We start from the raw sequence: 27,590 nt of genomic DNA, 5'->3' as shown, positions 1-27,590 counted from the left end.
GTTAAGGGTGAACTTTGCAAGGCTGCCTTTCAAAGAAACCAGTCTCAAGTTCGCAGAGTTAACTCACTTCTGCATAATTATTATAAATAATTCTATAGTAAACATTTTTGTGAAAGAATCTTTTGGCATAGTTCAGCTTAGTTCCTTATGAAGGGAACTCTAAGGTCGATGTTACATAACAATATGAATATTAAAAGACTTGTCTTACTGACAACTTGACTTCCCAAATTTTCATTTTCATCAAGCATGGAGGAGTGTGGGAGCCAAGACCTTGACTAAAATAGGTGAGATCCATATGGTCCAAACATCAACATATAATAAACCTGAAGAATTAATTTTAAAAAATTTGGAATTATATGAGACATAATAAAAAGGCTCGTTACTTTCTTCTGCAGGGGGAGGGAGTGGAGAGCAGCACATGGCCACTGAACTGTCTCCCAATATCCACTTTCCTCTCAGACCGCTGTCTTTTTTTACTTTTTATTTTTGCCTATAAACATCTAACATCATTTTCTTCTGTAAAAAAGTGCACAATCCTGCTCACTTTAAAATCCATTTGTTCCCAATTATTAGCACATATTCTGTACCAGACCTTGCGGTCACCGTGCAGAGGGTAGAACAGAGCAGCAGGCGCGGCCGGGCCTCCCGGAGTGCGCGGTCTGCCGCCAGCAGGGGCTGCACTTGTCAGCGCTTTCTGGCTAAGGTGGCAGGTGAGCTGCCATCAGGAGGCATTTTCAGGTCACATCTTCACCTAGCCGCCTCTGCACTGCAGAAGTGAGTCTGTGACAGTTCTGGTATCCAGGCTCCTGCTCTAGATCATCAGGAATCTTTACTTTCTAAGCCTGAGAACCACCGTTTTCCCAGAGCTCCTCACGGCACTGCAGACGGTCTCTGACTTCCGGGGCGGGGAACATGCAGTAAGTTTTGACTCTTTCAAGATGTTGTGGCTCCCCACCTACCTGCTTTCTGCCCCTACCCCCCAAATGTTGAAGTCATTGAGGGCAAATTTAAAGAAAACATTTATTTTGGTATATATGTTAGAAGGAGTTTAAGTAGTATTTTCTTCTCATAACTATGAAATGTCCTTCTTAGGAAAAGAGGTGTAATTTAGTCTCAATCTCATGGCTCCCTAGAAGTTCATGTCCCCAAAGTTCTGTGATGCTTTCTCCAGAGTTTGCTTTTGTTCATAGTTTTCTACATAATTTTATCTGTTTTTACATAAAATTATATAGCCTACTTTAAATACGCTTTTCTCTAAAATATAGTTAGTTATTATTTACAGAAAACTTGGAAAATACAGAACACTATCACAAAAAAAAGACAATCCTCTATTATTCCACACCCAGAGATACTGGCTGATAAATTCTGGTGTATTTCCTACAATCTGTTTTCCAGGAGTGTGTGTGTGTGTGTGTGTGTGTGTGTGTTGTCATTGTCGTCATTGTTGTTAAACAACAGGGTGCCATAGCAGCCCTCAGAGGTTGTTCCTATGATGTAAAATATTCATGATTCAGGTGATTTCCATCTTAATTTTCAAAAGGGAGAAATTATTTAGGTTCTGTGAAAATGGAATAGCCAATATGTTGTTCTCAGTTATTCTTATCTTGTTTACTGGGTCTCTGGGTACGTGTTCCAAGCATTTAGCCATTGTAAGTGCATGACAGACAACAGTTATTGGTCATTGTTTTGGGTCATCGCAGACTAAGATTCCATTTGAAAGGCTGTTTCCTTTAAACTGTGGGTTCAAAGTCTATACTCTAGTCAATAACTTGTTTGGTTCCTGGGAAAGTAGAATAAGCAGAAAAGAAACTATGAGGTAAAGCAGGAGTAAGTTTTAAGTCCCGACTGTGGACTCCAGGTGACGACATGTGACTCTATAGAATTGTGTGCACTGGTTACTGGAGGAACGGCTTGTACCCTTACACCATGGTTTCTAAACTCTCTCATCCTTCATTTTGATTCATGTCTTGCTCTTCAGATAAGTGTTTATTTGTCTAAACAAAAAACAAAAATCAAGATTTTTTCTGAGATTTTCAGGGTGTTGGTATATTTGAGAATGTATTTTTTTCTGACCTTTATACATGGAAGACAGTTTGGTTATAAAATTTTTATTTCACAACTTTTCTTTTCCTGGATATTTGGTTAGTGGTATTCTACTATTTATGGATCCTTTGGCTGTTACTTGGAAGAAATTTGGGAGCAAACATAGTTTTACACGTCTGAAATGTTTCCTTTCTAAATATGTATGAATATTTTTGTATTCCTATAATTTACATTGTCTTATTCTTGTGATTTTGTAGAATGTACTTGCATACAAATCTCTTTTAATTAATTTTTCCTAAATAACAATGAACCCCCAAAAGATGTACATCTTTTCTTCAGCTCAGGAAATTATTATTCAATCGTGTATGTTTTCTTTATTTCTGATTGTTCTGGTTTCATCCTCAGTAATGTGTATGACTCCTTTGACAGATATTTATTCTTTTCTCCTCTTTAATCTATAATCTTCTCTCTTGTAATTTTCATCTTTGGACACTTTTCTTCTGCATTTTAGGACTGCTTGCCAAATCCAGTCATTTGATATTCTGTACTGTCTATAGCATCCCTACAATTCTGAAGTACATTTTAATTCAGCCACTGTATCTTTGGTTTTCTTATATTTCTGCCTTTTTAAAGGCTCTCGTTTCAATTTTTATTTGCCTTATAAGTGTTATTTTTTAATATTTTAGTTAATTTTTTCCTTATTGCTTTTGTCTTCTACTTTAAGGAGTTGTTTCGTTATAATACAGTGAGAATGCCAACACTTTTCTAAAATTTTTTCTGGGTCTAGTAGAATCTTTTACGGCTTAAAAGTCTTTTACTAAATTTTCAGAATTAAAAACTGTATTAGTTTACCAGGGCTACTCTCTAACAATTTACCACAAACTTGATAATTTGAAACAACACCGATTTATTCTCTTAAGTTCTAGAGGCCAGAATTGATTTCACTGGACTCAGTCAAGATATCTGAACCACAGAACTGAATCCTTTTTGCACCCAGGGAAAGATTTGGGTTTTTGCCTTTTCTAGCTTCCAAGTACTGCTTGTGTTTCTTTGCTGTGGTCTCTTCCTCAGTTCCCTGCAGTCTTGCTCTCCGGTCACCAGATCTCTTTCTCCTCTTCTGCAGTGAAGTCTCTTGTAGGCACACGTACGTGTGAGTACATGTAGACCAACCTGGATCATTGACGATTCTTATTTTGATAATATCTGCAAAGTTCCTCTTGGCATAAAAGCCCACATTTACAGGTTTCAGGGACTAGGACCTGAGTATCTTTGGGGCCGTTGTTCATTCAGTCTACCACAGGGACCTTTCCCCTTGTGTCACTGTCACATGTCCTTCAAAGTCCTAGTGACCTGGGTTCACACAACCACTTACCAGCTGTCTGAATTTAGGCATGTGACTTGATTTTGTTTTCTCCTCTATTAAACTTGGGATAAACTCAGCACCCACCTGTTAGGGTTACTGTGCAGAATCATGTGTGTAAAGTATTTAACAATCCAGGTCCTCAGTAAATGTTAGCGAGCATTGCCAGGATTAATGCAGGCCCCAGTGTGTTTACTCTGCCCTAAATAAGGAGAGATCGATGTGTGCAAAACAAGGATTACAAATAGGACATGTGGATTCTTCTCAATTCTGTTCTACAGTTCCTTGGGTGCATCTATTACGTTTCCTAGTTCTGTATCTGGTGAGCAGGAGCCAATACTCACTTCTCCACCTAATTCCCAGTAATCTGCAAACATCTCCCCTGGAGCAGCCTGGCTCTGCTGAGCTAGGGGCTTTCCAATTCCACTCCTTCATTTTTTATTATATTTTGCTATTCAGCATGTAAAAATTACAACACCCATTATGCATTGTTATCGAGACCTGCCAGTTCCACCCTGTGAACAGAGCTCTTCACTTACAATAGAACTGTATTAAATCCTGGCACTGCTGCAGTCTGGATTGCTTCCTCTGCTAGCTGTTTTTTTTTTTTTTTAAGCCTGTTCTGTCCAAGTGGATTGTGGTAGATGAGGATATAGAGAAGGAAGTGGATCTTCCAATGCAGCACCCACGTTATGGAGAAGTAATTTTTGTTCTTTTGTTCTTTTTTCTTTATTTTTATTCCTTGGGAGGTGTTAAGACTCTTTCTAACATCTTTCAGGTGGGATAGGGCTTTTATTATTATGCAAAGACCATTGATTGCTTTCCTCAATTCAACATCCTAATTAAAGAACATTTTTCCCTCATCTGCAAATTGGCGGATGGTTAGACTTAATTTTTTGTGACCTTAAGATTTCCGTCTCTTCCTTTAGAGTTGTGGTATTTTAGTGGGGCTGTCGGGATGCTGCTTATAGCTGAAAGTAACAAGCCACAATGAGCCAGAAATCATGAATTTCTTTGAGTGTTTTTTGTTCACTATTAGCTTGGAAGCATTTGCTAAACTTGTTCAAATACTTGACAATTCAGAAAGATATTATGCAACAGTGATGCCGCTGTTCTGTCTTACATCCTAATCAGAAAAAAGTTCTCATGTTTTCTTTTTCTTCCTTGCTTTTTAACTCACATTAAACTTATCCTGCTTTTATTGGCTTGGTCAAAATGTTCATTTAGTTTTTTCCATATGATGGCTCTAGTAGTGCTTCGCTGTCTTTAACTTCATTCAAAACAATTTTGTTAGATTGTATTGTGACAGCTGTCATATCAGCATGCATTAAAAAAACATCAAAATTGGTGAAGTTCTGTGCAGCCATTTTAATATTGAAGATGGGACAAAAATATTCATTTTCAGCATATATGCCTTATTATTTCAAGAAAGGTAAAAATGCAACTGAAAAGCAAAAAAAAAAAAAAGATTGTGCAGTGTGTGGAAAAGGTGCTGTGACTGATCAAATGTGTCAAAAGTGGTTTGCAAAGTTTCTTGGTATTATTGACATTTTGGCCCAATAATTCTTTGCTGTGGGACTGTCTTATGCATTGGAAGATGTTTAGCAGCCCCCCTGGCCTCTATTCACCAGAAGCCAATAGTGGGAGATAGCCAACATACTCACAATATCCAAATCCATAAAGTTATGAAAATGAAAAATGTGTCTTTTATTTTATGGAAGAAACTAAACAGACTTTTGGCCAACCCAATAGTATCTACAGACAACTGGTCTCCACAGAGAGCCAGCAAAAGGATGAAAGGTAAGTCTTACTTGCCATCAGTTAGCACACATTTTAAAATATTAAATAGATGTAGTTCAAAAGGAGTTATCTACATTTCTTCAATTTTTTTAAACATAATATTTGGGAGTCATGAATATTAACTGGTGTTCGGTAGATATACATAGCTAACTCGTTGAACATTTTTACTGAATCCTTGTGGAAACAGCTCAGTATAAACAAATGAAGGAAGGTACATAGTTGGTCACTTTAAAGTACATGTTGTTCGTTTTTGCTAATAAATGAACAACATGAATTGATTTAAATGGACATTTCAGCCACTGATTCTAAAATCTGAACTAATAAAACAGATGGAATTCAGCTGCCTAAGCAGGCTTCTGGGGTTTGATTATTCAAGTGATTAAGATGCTATTTGTCAACTCCAGTTTACCACCCCTTTTAATTATATAGATAATCAGACCAAGAACTGCTAATTCTGTCTCCTAACTATTAATTGTTTGTAATTACCTATAGTTTAAAACTGCATGTGCAATTAACTTAAAGAATTAATTGTTACAAGGGAATTGATAAAAGGGAAACAACAAGCTTGGCATAAAAGAGGCTCTCGGGACCGTGGACCACAGAAGCCAGCGGTGTCTTGGGCTCTATCATGTCCTCATAAAGACATACCACACTTCATTTGGACTTTTTCAGCTGTGCATCAGGCAGTTGCATACACTATTTCTTATTAATCTTTAGTTTCTGAAACAGTATATTTGAAAAGTGTGACTTTTATGGGTTTTGGATCTTCAGCTGCTGTTAAGGTGACTTGGACTAATCTATCCATTTACAATAAGGAGGAAATGCTTGTCACTCACTATAAAGTATACAGAAGTGGTGAATATTTTAACTAGCTAGAAATTTTCCTTCCCTCCCTCCCTCCCTTCTTTCCTTGCCTTGCCTTATTTATTTTTTTAAAGATCTTATTTATTTATTTATTTTTAGAGAGGGGAAAGGAAAGAAAAAGAGAGGGAGAAAAACATCGATCTATGGTTGCCTCTCGCACTCCTTGATGGGGACCTGGCCTACAACCCAGGCATGTGTCCTGACCGGGAATCAAACCTGCGACCCTTTGGTTTGCAGGTTGGCACTCAATCCACTGATCTATACCAGCCAGGGCAGTATTCCTTATTTCTTTTCTCATTCTCATGGCAATATCACTGTAGTATACAATCTTATCAATTTTCAATCAGGCATCTGAGAAATCCAAGTTTCTTAAATAATGATACTTACTAGATTTTAGAGATATCTCTCACCTGTGTAAATAACTGGCTGTTTGTGAACTACATAAATTTGAATAAAAATGGGAAATAAAATAAAAAGCCAGTTCCAACGGAAATATGTTTAAAAACTATTACCATTTAAACATCAGGATGATGAAGGTGAGGGAAGATGGTCTGGAGAAAAATAGTATTTGGTCACTGAAAAAAAGAATATTTGGGAGAACTAAAAGAAACCCCACATTTTTAAGAATTTTGCATTTCTTCAGATATTCGTGTCGGTTGCATGGTATGGGACTCAACAGTTCACTCAGCAGTTTTGATGACTGGCCTTTCAATCAATGCCACGCTGGCCCAGGGGCATTCACGTAACATGTGTTTGGGGCACAGCATCATATTCAGTTCGGGGGGGATACAAAGGAAGTAAAAGACTTTTAAGTCTAGATAGGGAAATAAGATATGCAGAAGACAACAAACTAACATGAACTATGGTATACTATTTTTCAAAAATACTCTAAGTATTGAGGAAATGACAGACAGGAAGACATCAATATGGGGAGTTGTTTAACAATTTTTTGACTTTCAAAATTATTAGCTATTTAGCTAAAGCCTCCTGGTTAACCGGATGGAACCATTTTGGTTCCTTTCCAAACTTTGATATTACATTTTCCCCAGGTCTGTTTAATCTTAGAGTATTTTATTCTTATTGCTGCCCACCACAATCTCTTTCTCTTTCTTGTACACACACACACACACACACACACACTCACCCCTAGAATTCAGAGTCCTTATTTCTCTGTGGCATTATCTGCTAGATTGTTGGCTCTGTGAAGGGTTTGTGAAGATTTAGTTTGATGTATGACTGGTACCCTTCAAACTATCAGCTTATAACTTTCGACTGACTTTGAGGGATAAACCAGAATTTGCAGCACGTCATCCTCTGTGCCTGGCTTCTGAGGAGGAGTCATTAGCATAACATCAGAGTGTGAATGATTACCTTGAGGATTTTAGTGGAGGCTTTACTGCTTCCTGTAGTGGGAAAGTTATAGCTGTATTTTCTAGGCTGATACCTATGGACTGAAGAAAATAATGCATGGCTTTCTCAACTACATGAGTCTGTTTCATGGGTAAACAAGATAAAATATTTGAAATGTTCTGGACTCTCTTGGCAAATTAAGTTGTATAATGTTTAGTGTCATTTTGGGTTGGGCTCTTTAGTGATCAGGAAGATTTCTTTTGCTTGTGAGATTTAACCTCCTGAGGCTAATTCCTGCTCACCAGTGTTTAGATAGCTACCTTAATCACATTGGCTAATGAACCAAAAGCCCAGAGAAGTTCCAAGTAAGACATTGTCCTTGCCCTGGAAGATTTTATATATTTAAACAGAAGATTGGTGAGAGTCTAATTATCTAAAATATATGAGAACAGTTATTTTGGAAGTTCATTAAGGGAAGTGGATGGACCAGGGATAGTGTTAGTGAGTCGGAGTGCTTCAGTTTAGTCAAAAAAGCTTCATAAGAAAGGTGAGAACTAGCACATTTCGAAGAACTCTTGTTTGTAAGAGCCCTCCCAAATATAACATGTATGGCTTTTCCTTTGCTCTCCTCTTCTCAGATACTAATCTTTTCGGGTTTTCTAAATCTTCCCATTATTCTTGTTTACTTCCATTCAAAATTTCATTTGTTTATATCAAGTTGTGATTGAAATATGCAACTTATTATGGAGCCTCTTTTAAAGATGTTACCTTTTGGATAGAGGGCAGAAACTCTTTTTGACTGAAATGCAAGAAATACTTATAAAATTAAACTGGGCTAGGATGTGTGTGTAATTTGATTAGGATGCCCCTCAGATAACATCACATATTATATGTTACTACACTGCCTTCTTAGGAGACAGTGGGGTATATATTTTTTATTGTGGTAAAATATACATAACATAAAATTTACCATGTTAACCTTACACTTAACCTGGGATCTGTAAATAAATTAAAACAAGGAAATGAAATAATTTTTTACTTTTGAGTGTTCTGTAAATTTATATAAAATGAACCAATCCATGGAGGACTGTGGTAAACTGACAGTTTCTGGAAAGAAGATATGTATGTGAATAAGTATTAGAAAAAAAAGAGAAAGTACTTTGACTTGTTGGGATGGAAGAATTGAACTGAATTTTTCCCTTTTAAAAATGATTCACATACCTGAGAAATAAACAAATCTTACATCTCCCTCTCATTAAAAAAAGAAAAAACCAGTTTCTTCAGGAATCCTGTGTAACCACTGGCACAAGGCAAAAAGAAATACATGGGTATATGCTGGCTAAACTTTTGCTCTTCAATCTATTTACATTAAAAATTTTTAATAATTGCATTTACTTTGCAATTTCAAAACTTGTATTCCTTCATGATAATTGTATATTTTCTTTTAAAGTACTTACATTAACAGGAAAAGAGTTTTCCTTTTACTTTTTAAGTGTTATTCACAAACATGACTTTGTTTAAGCCTCCTTTGTTCTCGAAGAGGAAGGAGTTAGAAGGAGCCTATTAATCTTTCCTGTGCACGCTCTCTGCAATAAAAACACGAGGGCTTTCCTGTGTGAGGAAGTCAATTAATTGAAATCTGCCCCTCTGCAGTGCTATCTCTTCATTTCTTTCTGATTAGATGACAGGATGCGATTTTAATATAGAATAATGGGGCCATAAAGATGATATACTTTCCTCTTTGTAACATGAAGCCGTATGATCAGTGTGTACCTTTCCCGAATAAAGTGTGTTAACCTACAATGATATTTCTAACAGACAAAGCATTCTACGATTGGAGAGGAATTATGTCAAGAAAGTCCTTCCATTCTTCTCGAAACTCCAGTTTGCGGAGTTTCTCTGGACCACCATTTCCGGAATATAGTACCGTAAGTGTTTGTAAAACTGGGCATAGAGTTGAATTATCATTTTCCTGGCAAGGTATTGGATTAAGTTTGATATAACATGTGACATTTTTACTAGGGACCTATTTCATTCCTAAAATAATTCTTTATTAAAATTCATCTTTTTTTCTGAAGCACTGCTTTAGTTTGGTTATTATATTTTATATAAATCTGGTGATCACCTTAACTCCTAAATATGTGTATTAGTTTTTATTTGAAGAGCACTAATAGCCAAAGTAATCATCTCAATGGTTTGCCCCAAATGTGATAACAACTATTTTCGTAATGGTACTTAGAATATCAAGACAATATTATGGAGGCCAATGGCTAATGAAGACATTTGTTAGGAGCGTGACAATTAGAGGATCCAGAAACCCTAGGGAGATTTCATGATCACATATTGATAGTTTTCTCAACGAGGGCTTTCTGAACAGGGGCGTGGGAATCTGACTGGAAAATGGAATCAGGGCTTTACTTGAAGTTCACCTGTTCATCAGGGCACGTTCTCAGGTGTCTCTAGGTAAATAGTAGACAACACTTGTGATTTCTGACATCTTTAGCAATAATTTCTTAAATGATTGCAGCATGCTATTTTATAACTTCATGACACAGGGTCTGGGTTTGTGTCTGCATTTATTCCATCTCCCGATGTGTTCTGTTCCGGGTGTGAGTGTGCTGTGTCATCCATCCCTTCTCTGTCTTTTTCTCTCTGTTCATAGCACTGTATTATTTTTCTTCTGGAATCGTCATGTGTATTGGTATGTATGGGCCGCCATAAAAAACGCCACAGGCAGGGTGGCTCAAACAACAAATTTACTTAGCCAAGTTCTGCTGGTCTGCAAGTCCAAGATCAAGGTGTCAGCAGGGTGAGTTTCTTGGGGTTGGCTCTCTGCTTGGTGTGCAGATAGCTGCCTTCCTGCTGTGCCCTCACATGGGTGTCCCCATCTTTTTAGTCATATAGGATTGGGGTCCTACTCTTATGACCTCACTTAACCTAATTACTTCTTTCAGGTCTCTGTCTCTAACTATAGTCACAGTGGGTGCCAAGGCGTCAACAGGTGAAATTTTGAGGAGACAACATTCAGCCCATAGCACCGTTAGATAACTGAAATATATTTAGTAATTATTTTTCTATTTATTGACTAGTTCTATATCTACCATTTAAACAAATAATTGAATTTTATATTTTTCCTGTAAACACCTTGAATTATGTCATGTAACTTCTGTTGCTAAATTCTTTGTAAGTAAATTTTCAAAAGCTACATTATTGCAACCCTGTTTCAGACAAGGGCATTATATGAATATTATGAAGAAAAATCAGAATTTTGACAAGGAAATTATATGAATATTATGTGTCCTGAAATTCTAACAGTCTGCACTCTTCTACTTTTAGAACATATTAATTAATCACAGCATAGACAGTTACCTCCAGTTAACCGGATGTATATTTCTAATGCATGAATGTCCTTAACAAAAGTAATACACTAGAAGGTTGTTTTCTTATCTTCCAGTAAAGATGAAAAACCGAATTGCATCTTCTAAGCCTTCCATCGCTGCCCTGTTTTATGCTAACAATGTAGAGACTGCTCTTAGCTGTGCAAATAAGTCCACACTAAACATATTTCTTTGGGGAACACATCTGGCAAGAATAGACTTGACTGTGGAGAGCCCTGAATGCAACATTGGGGCCCTCACTCATTGCTGTATGAGAAAGGAGGAGTACAAAGGGCTCCCAACCATGACTTTGACATAATAGGTGGTGCTGTGGGGATGTACACTTGTCTGTGGACTTTGGAGTGGACTGAAATGGAGACTGGGTGAGCATTAGTGGCCCTCTGAGTCAGTCCAGTTAGAGGTTTGCACCTTATCCTTGCAGACCAAGTATATAATGGTGGGGAGAAGGCATAAGTGTCCAACCTTTAAATTTTTTTCCCTGAAGCTCACTGCATTTTAATTTTTCACCATTGGATGTTTAACTGGCATATTCACTAAGGATTTCCCTTTTGGTTTTCCTTTAAAGTAATAACAGTCCTAGAAGGAATCAAACACTAAGTTCCAAGCAAACCCTTTCTTATATATATTTTTTAAAAAGTTGTTTTTTTAATGTTTATTTCATTCATTACTCATTTTCTTTTTTTTTAGAATCTTTTTTAAAAAGATTTTTTATTCATTTATTTTTAGAGAGGGAAGGGAGGGAGGAAGAGAAAGAGAGAGAAACATCAATGTGCGGTTGCTGGGGGCCGTGGCCTGCAACCCAGGCATGTGCCCTGACTGGGAATCGAACCTGCAACACTTTGGTTCGCAGCCTGCGCTCAATACAGTGAGCTACTCCAGCCAGGACTCCTTTCTTATATTTTTTATTGTGATAAAATATACATAACATAATATTTACCATGTTAACCATCTCAGATCGTAGGGTTTGGTGGCGTTAAGTGCCCCCATATTGTTGTGTAACCATCAGCACCATCCCTCTCCAGAACTTTTTCTTCTTTGCAAACCGAAACGCTGCTCATTAAACACTAATTCTCTGTTCTTCCCTTCCCCCATTTCCTGCAAACATTACACTTTCTGTCTCTATCATTTTTATTGGTCTTTTTGTGACTGACGTAGCTCACTTAGCATAATGTTTTCAAGGGCCATCCACGTAGTGGCATGTGTCAGAATTTCCTTCCTTTTTAAAAGGGCTGAATGATATTCTCTAGTACGTATACACTGTATTTCATCCACTCGCCTGTCTATGGACACCTGAAGTACGTCCACCTTTTGCATACGGTGAATAGTGTGACTATGAACATGGGTGTACGAGTAATGAGTAAGTCTCTGCTTTCACTTCTTTTGAGTTTATACCCAGAAGTGAAAAACACGAACCATATTGCATTTCTGTTTAATATTTTGAGGACTCACCATGTGGTTTCCTACAGTGGCTACACCATTTTACATTCCCACGAGCAATGCGCAAGTGTTCCACCTTCTGCACATCCCCATCAACACTTACTTCATTTCTGTTTTCTTGATAATTCCCATCCTAATAGGTGGGAAGTAGTAAGTAATCTTCATATGAATTTGTTCAATCATTCAAGACAAAAAGTAACTTGCAAAGTTGAGAATGTTGAAGCCTTCATTGTTAAAAGAGGAGAAGAGACAGGGAACAGAAAACCCTACCACTGATTGTAGGAGGAGAAAAAATATAACATATTCTGCTTTCAAAACACTCTATAGCTTAGCTGCTGTTATCAACGTCGAAGCCTGAAGTTTTTGATTTCTTTTTAATGTATTTTGTATTATATGTTTTTAGGTCTAATTAAATAATAATTTAATGTTATATGTCTTTAGTTGTAATGTTTCATTTCTGCAACTGTGGTCTTATTATATTAGGATTATATAAAAGTTTCCAATTATTTAAAGCAATGGCATATAGCCCTCTAAAACTTCTTTACATGAAGTTAAAGAAACTGTATCCTGAAGTTACTAATGCTACTTTTTATGGTTTCTGAAGTACTGAGATATTTATAGCCTTAATTATCTTGAAAGGTAATATTTATCCAAGAGGAGTGAGCACTTGTGAGCATAATCTTTCATGTAACATAAAAATGTAATATTACATTGCCATAATATAGGAAAGACCACCATCTCCAACTTTTTATCACAGTTTCATTTCATAACTCTTCCTTATTAAAAAGGTTTGCTAGCTTCATTATAACTTATAAAGCAATCTTGAAACCCACGGCCAGGAGGACTGTAGTTACAGGAAGAAACTCCAGTATTTATTAAAATCTGAGATATAAAAATTAATGCATTTTTTTTCAAAGATTTTATTTATTTATTTTTAGGGAGGGAAGGGAGAGAGAGAGAGAGAGAGAGAGAGAGAGGGAGAGAAACATCAATGTGCGGTTGCTGGGGGTTATGGCCTGCAACCCAGGAATGTACCCTGGCTGGGAATCGAACCTGGGACACTTTGGTTCCCAGCCCGTGCTCAATCCACTGAGCTACGCCAGCCAGGGCTAAAATATTCTTTTACAGATAGGATAAAAATAAATATTGACAGTTTGGATAAGTTAACTTCCAGGTAATATTTCGAAGCACACGAGAGAGTTCAATAACTTTTATTCATTAGTTGTCCATAAGGCAAAGCTCTCCTCAGTGAGAGGTGAATTTCCCGTGTTGCCGTGGTTCCAGGGGTCAGGAAGGGTTCCCTGAGGAGCCTGGCCGTTTGTTGATTCCCTAGACTGGGGAAGAGATGACCAGCAGGGGAATGCCTGAGCAGGCATGTCAGCATGCATGGCGCGGCGGTTACAGGGCTCGGCAGCAGCGGGGCAGAGGGAAAAGAGAGCAGCTGTGGTTGTCCAAGGTGGGGAGCAGCGTGCACCTCAGGAACTGGAAAAAGTCCAGTGTGACAAAAGTCCAGCGTGCAAGAGGGAAAGTGGCAAAACTTAACTAAGTTTCCCTCATCCCTGAGTGCCTTGGAGGAAGACTCTGGATCACTTTATCTTCTTAGCCCTGGTTGAAAAGAATTTGCCTAATCTTGGCACTAGCAAGTAAGGGATTACAAGCAAATAGAATTTGGTTTAATAGTTGGCTGCATTGTAAATTGGTGTTTCAAAAACATATTGTGAGTCCTCTGGGCATTTGGCTTCCTCCCTCTCCCTCCCCTACAAGAACAAGTTCTATGTGAGAGAGAAGAAAACAAAAGTCACTGGTCATATGTTTTTAAAACATGTTTATAGCCTCATCTGATTAAAAAAACAAAATTTTTCATTCATTTTTGTAGAAAAGTATTTTTGAAAATTGAAAATTTACAAATATATTATTCTTTATATCAGCTTAATTTTAACCATAAAATGGGTTGATTAGATTTTAAAATTTCTTATTAGTTTTCTTATTAGACATAAAATTACTTATTAGTTTTCTCTGGAGAATTTGAGCCATTTGAGTAAAAAAAAATATAAGAATCCAAGGATATGTTGATTTTTGTAACTTGGAGATATATATGCACACATATACATTTTGTAATTCTTTACTAAATCACAAATTCAGAAGAAGGTGTGCATTCACTTGAAAGGTTTTATTATGTAACAAAAAATAATAAATTACCATGTAATATATAGAACATTTTTGCTCATGTCTTTCTTTCATATCACAATATCTTATGCTCTTTACCTTTTGAACTATAGATAAAAATTCCTTACTCTTGTCTGAGTTAAGATACTTATTGGGAAAAATTAAGGAGGTACTCCATGCAAAATTTAGCAATAAATAGGTTAATATGTATAGTCAGAAGAAATCATTCAAAGCTTATATCCAACATTCTTATGGTGTTTTGAAAGAAAGCAATTTTGACGAATGAAAGGTATGGATGTTACATTACTTAGATTTACCACTTGATGACATCACAATCCCATCCCTACTAAATAATGTTAAAAAGTGGAGGATTAGGTAAAAAATAGGATAATTTTAAATTTGTATTTTTGGATCAACTTACTTATATAGAGAAAAATCTTAATCTATACTTCTCATTTCTTTTATTATAAAAGACCAATGAATTTTTACTTTTGGAGGTTACTTCACTGTCTTCTTTTACTGTCGAAGCCAAAAGACTCAACCAAAGTTTCTCAATCATATTGACTCTTTATTCTGAGATATTCTCTTGGGAGAAAGATATTTGAGGGGCACGAGGCCCATCTGCATTACTAATAGTGCCTGAAATAGTTCTAGTTCTATTCCAGTTCAATCTACAGTCCAGGTTGGACTGTACTCCAACTTGACAGTCACCATACGCATTCTTTCTGGGATAAGCTGGGATGTGACTGTTGCCAAAACCTGGATGAAGAAATGACAGGTTGAATGCAGAGAGAGCATCTGAGCAGATATTAGGTTAAGGGAGGGAACAGACAGCGCCTACCCTGGGGAATCCCACCTCCCTCAACCTCCTGGGAAGCTAGGTACACTTGTTCTCTAGTAAAGGGAACATTAACTAAATTTCTTAAAAAGTAATGAAAGAGAACAAGCTATAAAAAGGCAGCCAAAAAAATGCGAACATCTGTTACAGAACATGCCTCACTTGACTTCCTTTTAAATATTCTTAGGAGTAAATTTATGAACTAGGAAAGGTTCAGCACTAATTAGCTTATTTTCATCAAATAAAATGCACCAAACATGGATATAAATATGAATGAAAACTTTAGTAGCAATAATAAGTGGACATAGAAAATCCTGGTACTCAAGGTCATGGTTACAGGCTTTGGATATTGCTGTGTCTGTTAATATAATATTGACTTATATTTGCTGTAATTTGATTTTTTAATAATTAGAAAAAAAGTTTAACAATTCAAGCATATTCATGAAACAATAGATGGATTAGATGCGATGTTTCTTCTTCAGTTATACACCTTTAGGTTAATGAGATGTCCGAATGATTTGGAATAAGAAATATAGAGCTACCCAAAGGCAACACCAGTAATAATAGTTGTAGTTTGTAGTAGCTACACAGATCCGTAACCCTGTATTAGAAATTCTTGTAGTCAGATGTATTTTGGAATTCATAAAATTTCAAACTTTAGAATGTAAGATAAGTGGATCTTCAAATAAATGTATAATTGAAAGATGTTAATATTTTCAATAAAGCATAAGAATATTTTCATGAAGTAGGAAATGGCCACTATATTGGCCTTTTGTTGGTTGGTTCAAGTCAGGTTTTGCCACCAAAGGTCAGGTGAGTTAAATTTTGCTTCCGTATGTGTTATGACCAATATGTTAGTTTTCAAAGATTTTTGAATTTCTGAGCCTCAAACAAGGAATTGTAGACCTGTAGTAGTAATAGTAAGAGTAGTCGTAGTAGTAGTAATAATAATAACAACAGTAGTAGTGGTGGTGAAGATGGACAGGGAAGATAAGAAGCCAAAGACACGCATACATATTGCTAGGTGCAATATCATGATTATATGTTTATTGTTCTTGATGCTTGGTGCAAGGTATCCTGGAGTTAGTTGCAGAAGGTCTGTGTTTGTGTGAGTCCCAGTGGCAGAGGCAGGCAGATGTTATAATACATTTCTGACAGATCCTACCTCCTGTGAGAGTTATTCCCTGAATCCCACCTAAAAGAGCACCACCGCCTTTATTTTTCAATGTACTTCAACCTGACAGTACATTATACATGTCTTTATTTGCTTAATCTTGGCCTTCCTCATAAAATGTAGGCTTCACAAGGCTGAGATGTTTAGATCATTGATGCAGCCCCAGTGCCTAGAATAGTGCCTGTCATACAGCAGAGGTTCAGAAAATATTTGCTGAATGGGTGAATAATAGGCTGATTGACATTTCTTCTAAGAGGAACACAAAAGAGACCTGAGGTCCCAAAGCAATGAAAATGATAGTCATGATATTACTAGGGAGAAAAAAGAGAAAAATACTAATGAGGATGTTATATAAATATTGCCATAATGAATTTTTTTCTATATTAGTCAAAGCATTGTATAAACCTTAATTATTTGTTCTGAAATAGACTTTCCCCTATCCCTCCTCGCTGGAGTCAGTGGCCATGCTCATTTTGGCAGGCAGTTAGTTCTCTCGTTGGTTTCTTTTTCTTTTTGGAAACATCTTGACACTCTCATCAGACGTCTCCTTTGCAACGCGGGCAAGGCAGCTTTCCTCAGCACGCTGGAAAGTCACAAATCTATTCCAGGGGTGCGAACCCAAAACTATGAGTCATAGGAGGTCCTATGACTCATAGGCATTGACAACTAGGCCATAGTTAGTGAAACCTGGTTGGTAGAAATCAGGAGGCTCCCATTCAGTCATTGGATGAGGAAGTTATCAACCCATAAAGATCCTATCAGTGACAAAAGGCTGTTTCAGGATGATGTCTTCAGTGACTGGTTCCTAATCTGATTCCAGATTTATCGTTGAATCAAACACATGGGACAACTTCTAATCTCAAATTATTTCAGGTCTTCATGTTCTCCTTTTCCTCTCTTCTTCCTGTATCTATTACCACATTTTAATGGTCACCCATAAAGCCTTTTAATGTTAACATTTTGCCACTTATTAAAGTAATTTCTTATAAATTAAATTTGCAATACATGTATTTTTAAAAAGGCTTGAATAACACAAAAATAAGAAAATCAACCATAGTTATTTTTCCACATTGTTTATTGTTGTTCAAGTTATTATAACAACAAATGCTTTATAACCTTATTTTTTCTCTCCAAAATACATTCTGAAAATCTTGTCTTATTAATATAAAATTTTTTATCATTTAATCAATGGCAGCAGTATTTACTTTTTGGATATAACTCATTTTTAGTTATTTCAGCCATCAAACAAAGTTAAGATTTAGGTAGGTGCACAAAATTCATAATTTGGTACACTATATATTATTAATAAGTAAACCACAAATTTTGCAGCTAGTGAAAAAAGATATAATAGTCACTTTATTCAGGTATTTTTATAAAATAAAAGCAAGCCAGAAAAATGTACCAGCAGATTATTATGAAGATGGTACTGTAAAATAAGTATTGTACATTATTTACTCAAAATATACTTTTAGAAAATGTTGTTAACATATTACAGTTGGCCCTTGAACAATGTGGGGGTTAGATACTCCAACCCCTGAGCAGTTGAAAACCTGTATACAACTTTTTACTACCCCCACACTTAACTACTAATAGCCTATGGTTGACCAGAAGCTTTACTAACTTAAACAGTTGATTAACACATATTTTGTATGTTACATGTATTATATGAGGTCTGTCTGGAAAAAGTCCAGCCATTATTAATATAACAAGAACAGTTTGAGTGACATCGATGTAACCTGGCAGCCAAGGAGAGTGAACTGGAATGTGCACGTGTGAACAATTACAACTTCACTGTACTAGTCAGTGGGGGCGGTAGACGCTGTTGAGGGAGCATGTGTACTGTGTATCTGCTGCATTCAAAATGACTGAGTGAGTAGAACAATGAATGCATCAAATTTTGTATTAAGCTTGGACATTACTCTGTGGAAACTATTCCAGTGATTCAAAAGGATGCAGGTATGCGCAACTGGTGATTGGCATCTTCATCAGCAGCCACTCATGCATCACATCAATGCAGTTTTTTGGTGAAACATCAAATCACCCAGGTGAATGAGCCCCCTTACAGCTTAGATTCAGTACCCTGAGACTTCTGCCTTTTCCCAAAATTAAAATCATATTTAAGAGGGAAGAGATTTCAGATCATCAATGCAATTCAGGAAAACATAGCAGGGCAGCTGATGGTGATTGGGAAAACTGATCTCAAGACACCTACTTTGAAGAGGACTGAGACATCATTGTCCTATACATAATGTTTCCTGTGTCTTGTATCTTCTTTAAGAGATGTTTCTATTTTTCATAGTGCATGGCTGGATATTTTCCAGACAGACCTCATATACTGTATTCTTACAATAAATTAAGCTAGGGAAAAGAAAATGTTATTAAGAAAATCTGAGGATGAAAAAATACATTTACAGTTTTTATTGAAAAAGATTTGTGTATAAGTGGACCCACACAAGTTCAAACCTGTGGTATTAAAAGGTCAGCTATACATACTGCCACTCATGTTAATCATAAGACCAAAGCAAAATTTGATAAACTCACTTTTCCAGGAGCTGGAGGACTTTGGAGTTGTGGGTTGTTGTGGAGGAGGTCATGTGGAAATAACATGGTCCTAGTGTTCAGTTCTCTGCAGGTTTAGTTTAAATCAGAGATAGGTTTTAGGGCATCTTGGGGACGAGGGGAATATTCTTCAGGGCCTCCCTGCTACATCATTCAACAGCATTGTTATCATTTGGGAACTCGTTATTGTGTAGAATCTCAGGGCTCACATAAATCTATCAAGTCAGGATCTATATTTGAAGATTAATAATTATTTATAAGCATATTAAAGTTTGAAGAATGCTGTTTTAGATAATTCCTCATCATATTTTGCCTGTTCGGTGAACTTCTGATAAAGAGACAATGTATACAGGTAATTATTTTTTTCAGACAAATACCAAAAGTGCAGATACTCCATGTTGAATTTAGAGTCATGTGGTCAGATAAGAATGTGTTTTCCTTTGGAGTTGAGGAGTAAGATAGTAACCAATCAGAGACATCGGAAGCAGTCTCAAGTAATGGATGTCAAAATTGGCCTGGGATAATATGCCATATATTTTGATAATAAAGCTTCCACCCAAATGGATTAATCTGGACAATTTCAATAAGCTGATAAATCCATCTAAGTATATACTGAGCCTCTGGAAATCATATCTTAGTGATTTATAAGCACATTGCAGTTTGAGAAGCACCATTTTATTTAATTCCTTATAAAAGTCTTCCAAACAAAGAGTGATAGTCAAGTAGTAGTTGGGATTGGGACACCCTTTGACCCTAGTGCATTGACTGGCAGTTCTAAATCCCATTATGATTAAGTCCCACAGACTTTCTACAAAATCATTGGATCTTTTCTTTTTTTAAATTTTCTTTTTTAAATATATTTTATTGATTATGCTATTACAGTTGTCCCATTTCCCCAACTTCACTCCCCTCCACCCTGTACACCCTCTCCCACCCACATCCCTCCCTTTAGTTTATATCCATGTGTCATAAGTTCTTTAGCTTCTACATTTCCCATACTATTCTTGCCCTCCCCCTGTCTATTTTCTGCCTACCATCTATGCTCCTTATTCTCCATACCTTTTCCCCCTCTCTCCTCCTCCCACTCCCTTGTTGATAACCCTCCATGTGATCTCCATTTCTGTGGTTCTGTTCCTGTTCTAGTTGTTTGCTTAGTTTCTTCTGTTTTTGTTTTAGCTGTGGTTGTTAATAATTGTGAGTTTACTGTCATTTTACTATACATGTTTTTTTATCTTCTTTTTCTTAGATAAATCCCTTTAACATTTCATAAAATAAGGGCTTGGTGATGATGAACTCCTTTAACTTGACCTTATCTGGGAAGCACTTTATCTGCCCTTCCATTCTAAATGAAAGCTTTGCTGGATAGAGCAATCTTGGATGTAGGTCCTTGCCTCTCATGACTTGGAATATTTCTTTCCAGCCCCTTCTTGCTTGTAAGGTCTCTTTTGAGAAATCAGCTGACAGTCTGATGGGAACTCCTTTGTAGGTGACGGTCTCCTTATGTCTTGCTGCCTCTAGGATCCTCTCCTGCATTTTTACCTTGGCTAATGTAATTATGATGTGCCTTGGTGTGTTCCTTCTTGGGTTCAACTTCTTTGGGACTCTGAGCTTCCTGGGCTTCCTGGAAGTCCATTTCCTTTGTCAGAATGGGGAAGTTGTCCTTTATTATTTGTTCAAATAGCCTTTCCACTTGTTGCTCTTCCTTTTCTCCTTCTGGTACCCCTATAATTCAGATGTTGGAACATTTAAAGATGTCCTGGAGGTTCCTAAGCTTCTCCTCATTTTTTTTTAATTCTTAGTTCTCCATTCTTTTCTGTTTGATTGTTTCTTTCTTCCTTCTGGTCCACTCTATTGTTTTGAGTCCCAGTTTCCTTCCCATTACTATTGGTTCCCTGTATATTTTCCTTCATTTCTCTTATTGTTGCCTGCATTTGTTCATCTAATTTGCTACCAAAATCAACCAATTCTGTGAGCTTCCTGATCACCAATGTTTTGAACTGTGCATCTGATAGGTTGGCAATCTCTCAGTCGCTTAAAAGGATGGGTTCTGGGGCTTTGATTTGTTCTTCTGTTTGAGCCATCTCTCCCTCTCTTTTTTTTTTCCCAATCTGGTTGAGCCTGTTACAGTGAGGGGCAGAGCCTTAGGTGTTCACCAGGGTAGGGCACCCCAGTCATTGGATTGTGACATTTATGTGGGGGCGGGGTCAAGAGGGAACAATGGCGCTTGCTCCATTCTCTGTGGGACCTCAGTCCCTTCGGCTTTCCCTGAGCAAACTGGGCCCCTCTGGTGCCAGTTCCTGTGTGGGTGGGCTTGTGCATGCCATGGGACCCTCCAAGGACCTATCCTGTAAGGCTGGGTGTTTCTTCATGTGTCTCAACTCCCATAGGTGTCCTCACTCAGTTTCTGGGCTCTATTTCCCAGTGCTGGGATCCTGGGTTGAGCACAGTGCCTTGCTATACAATTTCCACCTCACTGGGTCTGCCAGTTGCCACCCCTTGGCCGGGGTCTGCCAGCTGCCGCTTGCACACTCAGGGTCTACCCACTTTGGTCTTGCTCACCCCAGATGCCTTATGCGCCCAGTCCTGGTCCCAACTCTCCTGGCTCTCTGAGCCTCGACCCACGCCTGGCTGCCCAACTCCATCCCTCCTACTGGTCTGGATGAATGGGTCTATTTCAACTTCTTAGTTGTCTGACTCCCATTCAGATCAATTTTCTGTCAGTTCTGGATGTTATTCTGTTTCTAAATTGTTGATGTTCCAATCTTGGTTGTGAGTGGAGGCACGGTATGTCCACCTATGCCTCCATCTTGGCGGGAAGTCCTGGATCTTTTTCTAAAGAAAGGAAAGTAGAAAACAAATTTCTGAATTCCAGTCAATTAAATGTCTAACATATACTCCAATACTGTTTTGTTCACTGTTTTCTGATTATTTTCATAGATTAAAAATCTTCTGTCTGTATCATCAATTTCACCTGCTAGATGAGACAGAAATCAGTTTGAACCCCAGCAGCTCCACTTGTATAATCAAGATAAAGATATTAAACTCCTCAACTTCCTTAGGAAAAGGGGTAATTAAAATATCTATTTTGCATAGACTTGGTGAACATACAAGAAGATGTACATAAAGCACAAGTGAGATTCTAATTATTGGTTAAAACAAATCTCATGATGATAACCAAATTCACGATTTACAAGGGTTTCACATCCAAACAAATCTTGAACATGCAAAGGATTGAATTCAAAATTTTAATATACTGTTGAGTTTATTACTGAATTGTTTAGTAATACATTTACAACTTGGGAGGTTACCTTAAATCCAAAGGGGGAAATATATTCAAAATCAAATAAGCACCTTACATGTGGTTAAGCATCAACTTCCACCACATCAGTATAAACACAACATGTTGAAATGCACCTAAACTGTAAAACAAAAACCCCTCAATTTGAACTTTTAATTCTAGCTGATGGAAAAATATCAGCCACATGCATTTGCAGATTTATTCATTTTAAAACTTCACACCTGCAGCATCTGTTCAATTGCTTGGCATTGGATTTTAGAGGTTCCAAGAACACACACAAACCATGGGAGATCTGGAGCCACGTGACCTCCTAGGAAGCTGTGGTGTGTCTGGGAATCCCACAGGCTCGCAAGGTACTGTCACTCTTATGTTCCTCGAGAGGAGAGACACTCGGCTGAAGCTCAAGGAATTTTTCTCCTGTATTATTTTTTACATTTCTGTTTGTACATAGGGACTATACAAAACAGTATATTATGCATATACACATCTATCCACAAACCTATATCTTAAAGAATAGTAATGAAACACAAGGCTTAAGAAATGGAATTCTGTTGTGTCTGTTCCTTCCCTTCATGTCCTGAGGAAGCCAGTCTTCCTAATTTGATTTCTTTACTTTTCTTTATAATTTTAGGGCACACACCGACATCCCTAATTAGTATTTTATTTACTTTTACTTTTCTTAACTTCATGTATATGGAATCATAATGTCTTCACTCTCTTTTTGCTCAGCAGTGTGCTTTTGAGATCCATCAGTCTTTGTAAATGTTGATGGGGGCCCCCTGTAGTTCATTTATTTCCACTGATGCACAACATCCCATTAAATGATTATACTACAATTTAATTACCTATTTGCTGAGAGGTATTTGACTTTTCTTTTTAGTTATTTCCTTTTTAGAGCAATTCTGCTCCATTCTTTCACACATCTCCTGAGCTAGAGGTGCAAGAGTTTCTCTGGGGGCAGACTTCCCAGGGTCAGCATGAGCTTCATCCTGTTGCTGGGGTCACAGAGATCCCAGGATACTGATCCCCTTAGCTCTTTTTTTTCTTTTTTTCTTTTTTGGAAATTGAGATATAATTGACATAATGTTGTTAGTTTCAGGTCTACCACATAATGATTGGTGTTTGTCTATGTTGCGAAATGATCACTGTAATGACTGGTTGGCATCCATCACTATACATAGTTACATAATTTCTTTTCTCATAATGAGAACCCTTAAGATCTACTCTTAGCATCTTTCTTCTCTTTTTATTATTTTAATCATTGTTCAAGTACAGTTTTCTGCCTTTTACTCCCATTCCAGCCCACCCACCCATCCCTCCCCACCTCCCTCCCATTGCCCACCCCCCCCCCCAGTTTTTGTCTGTGTGTCCTTCATATTTGTTCATGTAAACCCTTCCCATTCTCCCCTGAAATTCCCTCTCCTCTCGCCCCTTAGCTCTTGAGGCAGGTGGGCAGGGCCTGGGCAATGGGAGTTCAATATCGTAACTAGTGAATAATTGATTGCCTCGAGCCACAAGCTGCCCCGAGCAAAACGGATGTGCCGGCCAGTGGGTGTCTGTTCAGCTTTACCAGGCAATAGCCAACGGTTTCCCGTGCCCAGCAGCAGTTATGAGAGTCCCCATTGCTTCAGATACTTGGCAACACGGAACTGATCAAAATTTTAACCTTTGCCAGTGCTGCAGGTATTTAAATGTCTCCTCGGGATTTTAATTCACATTTTCCTAATGATGAAAAGATTTTTTTTCATGTATTACTGGGCCACCATTATTTCTTCTATGTGAACACCATACATTTGTATTTAAAAAAGTACTTAGATGCATTCCACCTCTTTTATTTTGTGCTTTATATTTGTTTTTTCTCTTTTGTCCCAGTCCCCTCTGCCCATTTTTGCTCATTTGTTGTCTTTATTGGAAATAGATTGACATATTCTGTCCCCCTCTTTTTCCATTTTTCCTAGTAATAGTTTGACATTGTACTAGATTTTTTTAAATACTAGTTTGGCATTTCTATTCTTGTCTTTACTTTTTATAGGCAGTTAACCTATAGTATTAAATATATACATTTAACTTAATTATCTTTACCCTCTTTCTAGTTCATACAGAAATCTTAGATTGCTTTCACTCCTAGAGTTTGGTTCTCTCTTATTTTTTTAATCTCATATATTAGACAAAATTATTTTGTTTTATACTTCATTGTTTGTTTAGGTTTACTATATGCTTACCAATTTATCTGCTATTATATCTAGCATCACAGACCCGTGGAATGACTTTCCTTCTGAGACATATACATCCTTCAGAAGTAAGGCTCAGCTGGGAGACAAGTTCAACTTGCAGTGGGTTTTTCTCCATTTTAAACACACATTCTCAGCATTTTGAACTTATCATCGTCCTGCTTTCTGGCTGCCACTGTTACTGTTGAAAAATCAGATGTTTGTTCACTTGATTTTCCATGGAAAGTAATTTGTGTCTGACCTCTGTCTGCTTCTAAAGATTTCTTTTCATTATTGTTCTGCTGTTTTATTATGAGAGGTATAGTATGGTTTTGCTTTTATCTATTCCGTTTTGTTTTTCTTGGTCTTCCTAAATATAAAAATCAGTGTCTTTCTTGCATTCTGAAAAAAATCTCTGCAAATACGGTCTTCCTTTTTTTCTACATAAACTGTACTGAAAACCTTGTATAAAACTCTTCTTAGACATACGTAACTCTTCCATTCCATTGCCATTCCTTTTTATCCTCTTTTTTATATTTGTCGTCTCTTTGTCTCTTATTGATGCATCCTGGTTCTTTGTTTTCCTGATTTACCTTACAGATTATGTTTCTCTTTTTATTTGTATGTCTGTTTTTTTCATTTGCTACTCACTGAGTTTCCAATTTTAGTTATATATGTTTTATTTTAGAACGTTCAGTGGTTACTTCCCAAGTCAGCTTAGTCAACCTTGATAATTTTGGTTCCTTTAATATATTTCTCTAAACATATAGAAATTACATTACATTACATTCTGCATATCTTATTTTACATTTTGCAGACCTTATTTTAGATTCTGTGTAATTATAGTCTTACATCTTTGAGGTTCTGAATGTTTAGTGTATTAGTTCTTTTGAATCCTTGACTGCTCATTTTCTTATGTTTAATGACTTTTCTGATTGTGATCTCATTTTTCTTGGTATTTTATTGTGGATTCTTTGGGCTTAAACTGCCTTTTCTAAAAAGTGATTGGTAATTGCTTTTACCCAGTACTCTATGGCACTACTAACCGGGAACCACTTTATTTCAATTTTTTGCCTTTCTTTTGAGGAGGTGGTTGTTGGGCATTCCAGGTAGTATGAATTGAGCCCCCAGATCCATGTGACTGAAGTGTTGTTATAAAACTTACTGGGATTTCATGGTATCTCTTTTTCTCTTTCCTAATTTCTTTCTTACTCTGTCCAGGGAAAATTTAAAGTTCAGGCTTATACTCTAAGGATATTGTACTTCCAGTACACAGATTTTATTGAGGTGTTCTCAACTCTGACGTTCCTTCATATTCTGAGTGCCAGTGTATGTCTCCAAACTTGAGGGCATGTAGTTCATTAAAACCCAGGCTTTTAGGTTGTCTGAAATTACCATGCAATCCCCAAGGCAAAGACAGTCTCCCAGGCTCATGCGATAGTGAATTCAAAATTTCTTGTTGTTGTCTTTGCCCTGGGAGGAATGCTATTACTTTCCTGTTCAGCTCAGCCACGTGTTTAAAATATCTTTCACTTTTGTCTTTAGCATTTAATATGGTATTATGCTGTGATTTTGTTGCTATGAGCATATTTCTGGAAACAGCAGCCTTCTTACAAGTCTTTTACAAATGGGTTTCAACCCTCAGAGGAATTTACAGTGGGATGGAAATTTCTCTCTCCAGCTCCCTTACCCTCATCAGACTTTGGGTTGTCTCCTCTGTTATGCTTCAATTCCTACACATCAAAGAGGGAATTCTCAGTTGTGATTTCCCTTGGAGTAAAGACACTTTATCTAGTGAGTGGTACATGAACAACCTGTGATATGTTGGGTTGCCTTGTTCAGTCTCCCCTCATCTGAAAGTTGAACGGTTGTTTGAGGCCATGGCCATTACAGGGTGACCCACAATAGCTTTGGGATCCCCCCACTTCTCTTAGGAAATGTAAAGGAAACACCACACTAGAGATCACCTTTCAAAATGGAGTTTTCTCTGGCTCTCTGAGAAGATTTGGGGAAGTTGTGGGTATCCCGGGCCTGCTATAACTTCTGAGAAGTGGCTGTAAGTCTTGAAAATCCTCCTGTGGTTTGTGTGTGCTTTGGGGAGCTCTAGAATTTGATAATGCAAAGATACTGACTTGTGAAAAGCCCACAATGGCGTGTTTGGTGCCTCCTGATTTTGCATGCGTGCACGTCTTCGACATTTTCCTGTTTAAACCATTTCTTCTACAAGGAGCAGTAGCAGTGTGAGGAACACAGCTCACTACTCTTCCACAGAAGGTGCTAGTGACCGACTGACTTTGGCTGGGGAAGCAGTGTTAATGTTCAAGCCTGGCAGGAAAAAATTTCAGTGTATTTCACATGTTTTAATGTGTACTTTATATTTTCATATGTATATGCTAATAATTTTCTCTTTGCAATGACCTATTTTAAAATAAATCTTTCATTTTACTCGGTGTATTTATATGTGTTTCTAGTAGGGCCACAAAGCTTTTTAAAACTATGGAATTCTTTGCTACTTAGAAAAATACCCTTTAACTGATTTTGACTGTAAGTACTGGGGGTGTAATATGCCATTTGTAGGTTGCTTTTTTATAACAAACATATTCCAGAATTTCACACTAATAATACACTGTAGAAAATATGTAGCATTAAGAAGAAAATGCAAGACTTTCTCAAATAGTTTATCTATCATTAATGCAAAAAAAATAATCATTAGGTGATGAAAGAAATTAGCAGAATTATCAAAAGGGAAAAATAATTCTCTGAGATTTGGAAAGAAGAGAGGAATTGATGGATTAGACAGCTGCTTCTAAAACAAAACTTGAGGTGTGATAATACTGTGTAAATTATCAGAACTAGCCTGGTACCAGTTAAGTTGTGGAATTTGAGAAAAGCTGTTTAGGAAAGGAGTCTGCAAAGTATTTTGGAGTAAATCCACACAGGTTGTTAAAAATTTGAAAATTTTGACACAAGGTTCTGATAAATGATTTATATCTTTAGTCAGGTATTTAGAATGTGTCACTTTAAATGCATTGTCATAGAGAGACTAGGTTTAAGAAGTTTAAAGAAGCAGGTGTCAGGCCCCTGCTGGGTAGT

At 37.1% G+C, this 27,590-nt stretch overlaps 1 protein-coding gene across 1 annotated transcript in view; it reads left to right on the top strand.

The window, feature by feature from the left end:
- The window catches only part of IQCM (IQ motif containing M), a 235,414-nt gene that overhangs the window by 70,884 nt on the left and 136,940 nt on the right, over positions 1-27,590 (top strand). The window contains exons 7-9 of the mRNA XM_036034456.1: positions 574-710; positions 865-917; positions 4,020-4,103. Coding sequence (XP_035890349.1) covers positions 574-710; positions 865-917; positions 4,020-4,103 — 274 coding nt within the window. The remainder of the gene's footprint in view (positions 1-573; positions 711-864; positions 918-4,019; positions 4,104-27,590) is intronic.

This window comes from Phyllostomus discolor, chromosome 8 (assembly GCF_004126475.2).
Source record: "Phyllostomus discolor isolate MPI-MPIP mPhyDis1 chromosome 8, mPhyDis1.pri.v3, whole genome shotgun sequence".
Classification (NCBI taxonomy): domain Eukaryota; kingdom Metazoa; phylum Chordata; class Mammalia; order Chiroptera; family Phyllostomidae; genus Phyllostomus; species Phyllostomus discolor.
Note: the sequence above shows the minus strand (reverse complement) of the source record. Positions and strands in the feature narration are given on the sequence as shown.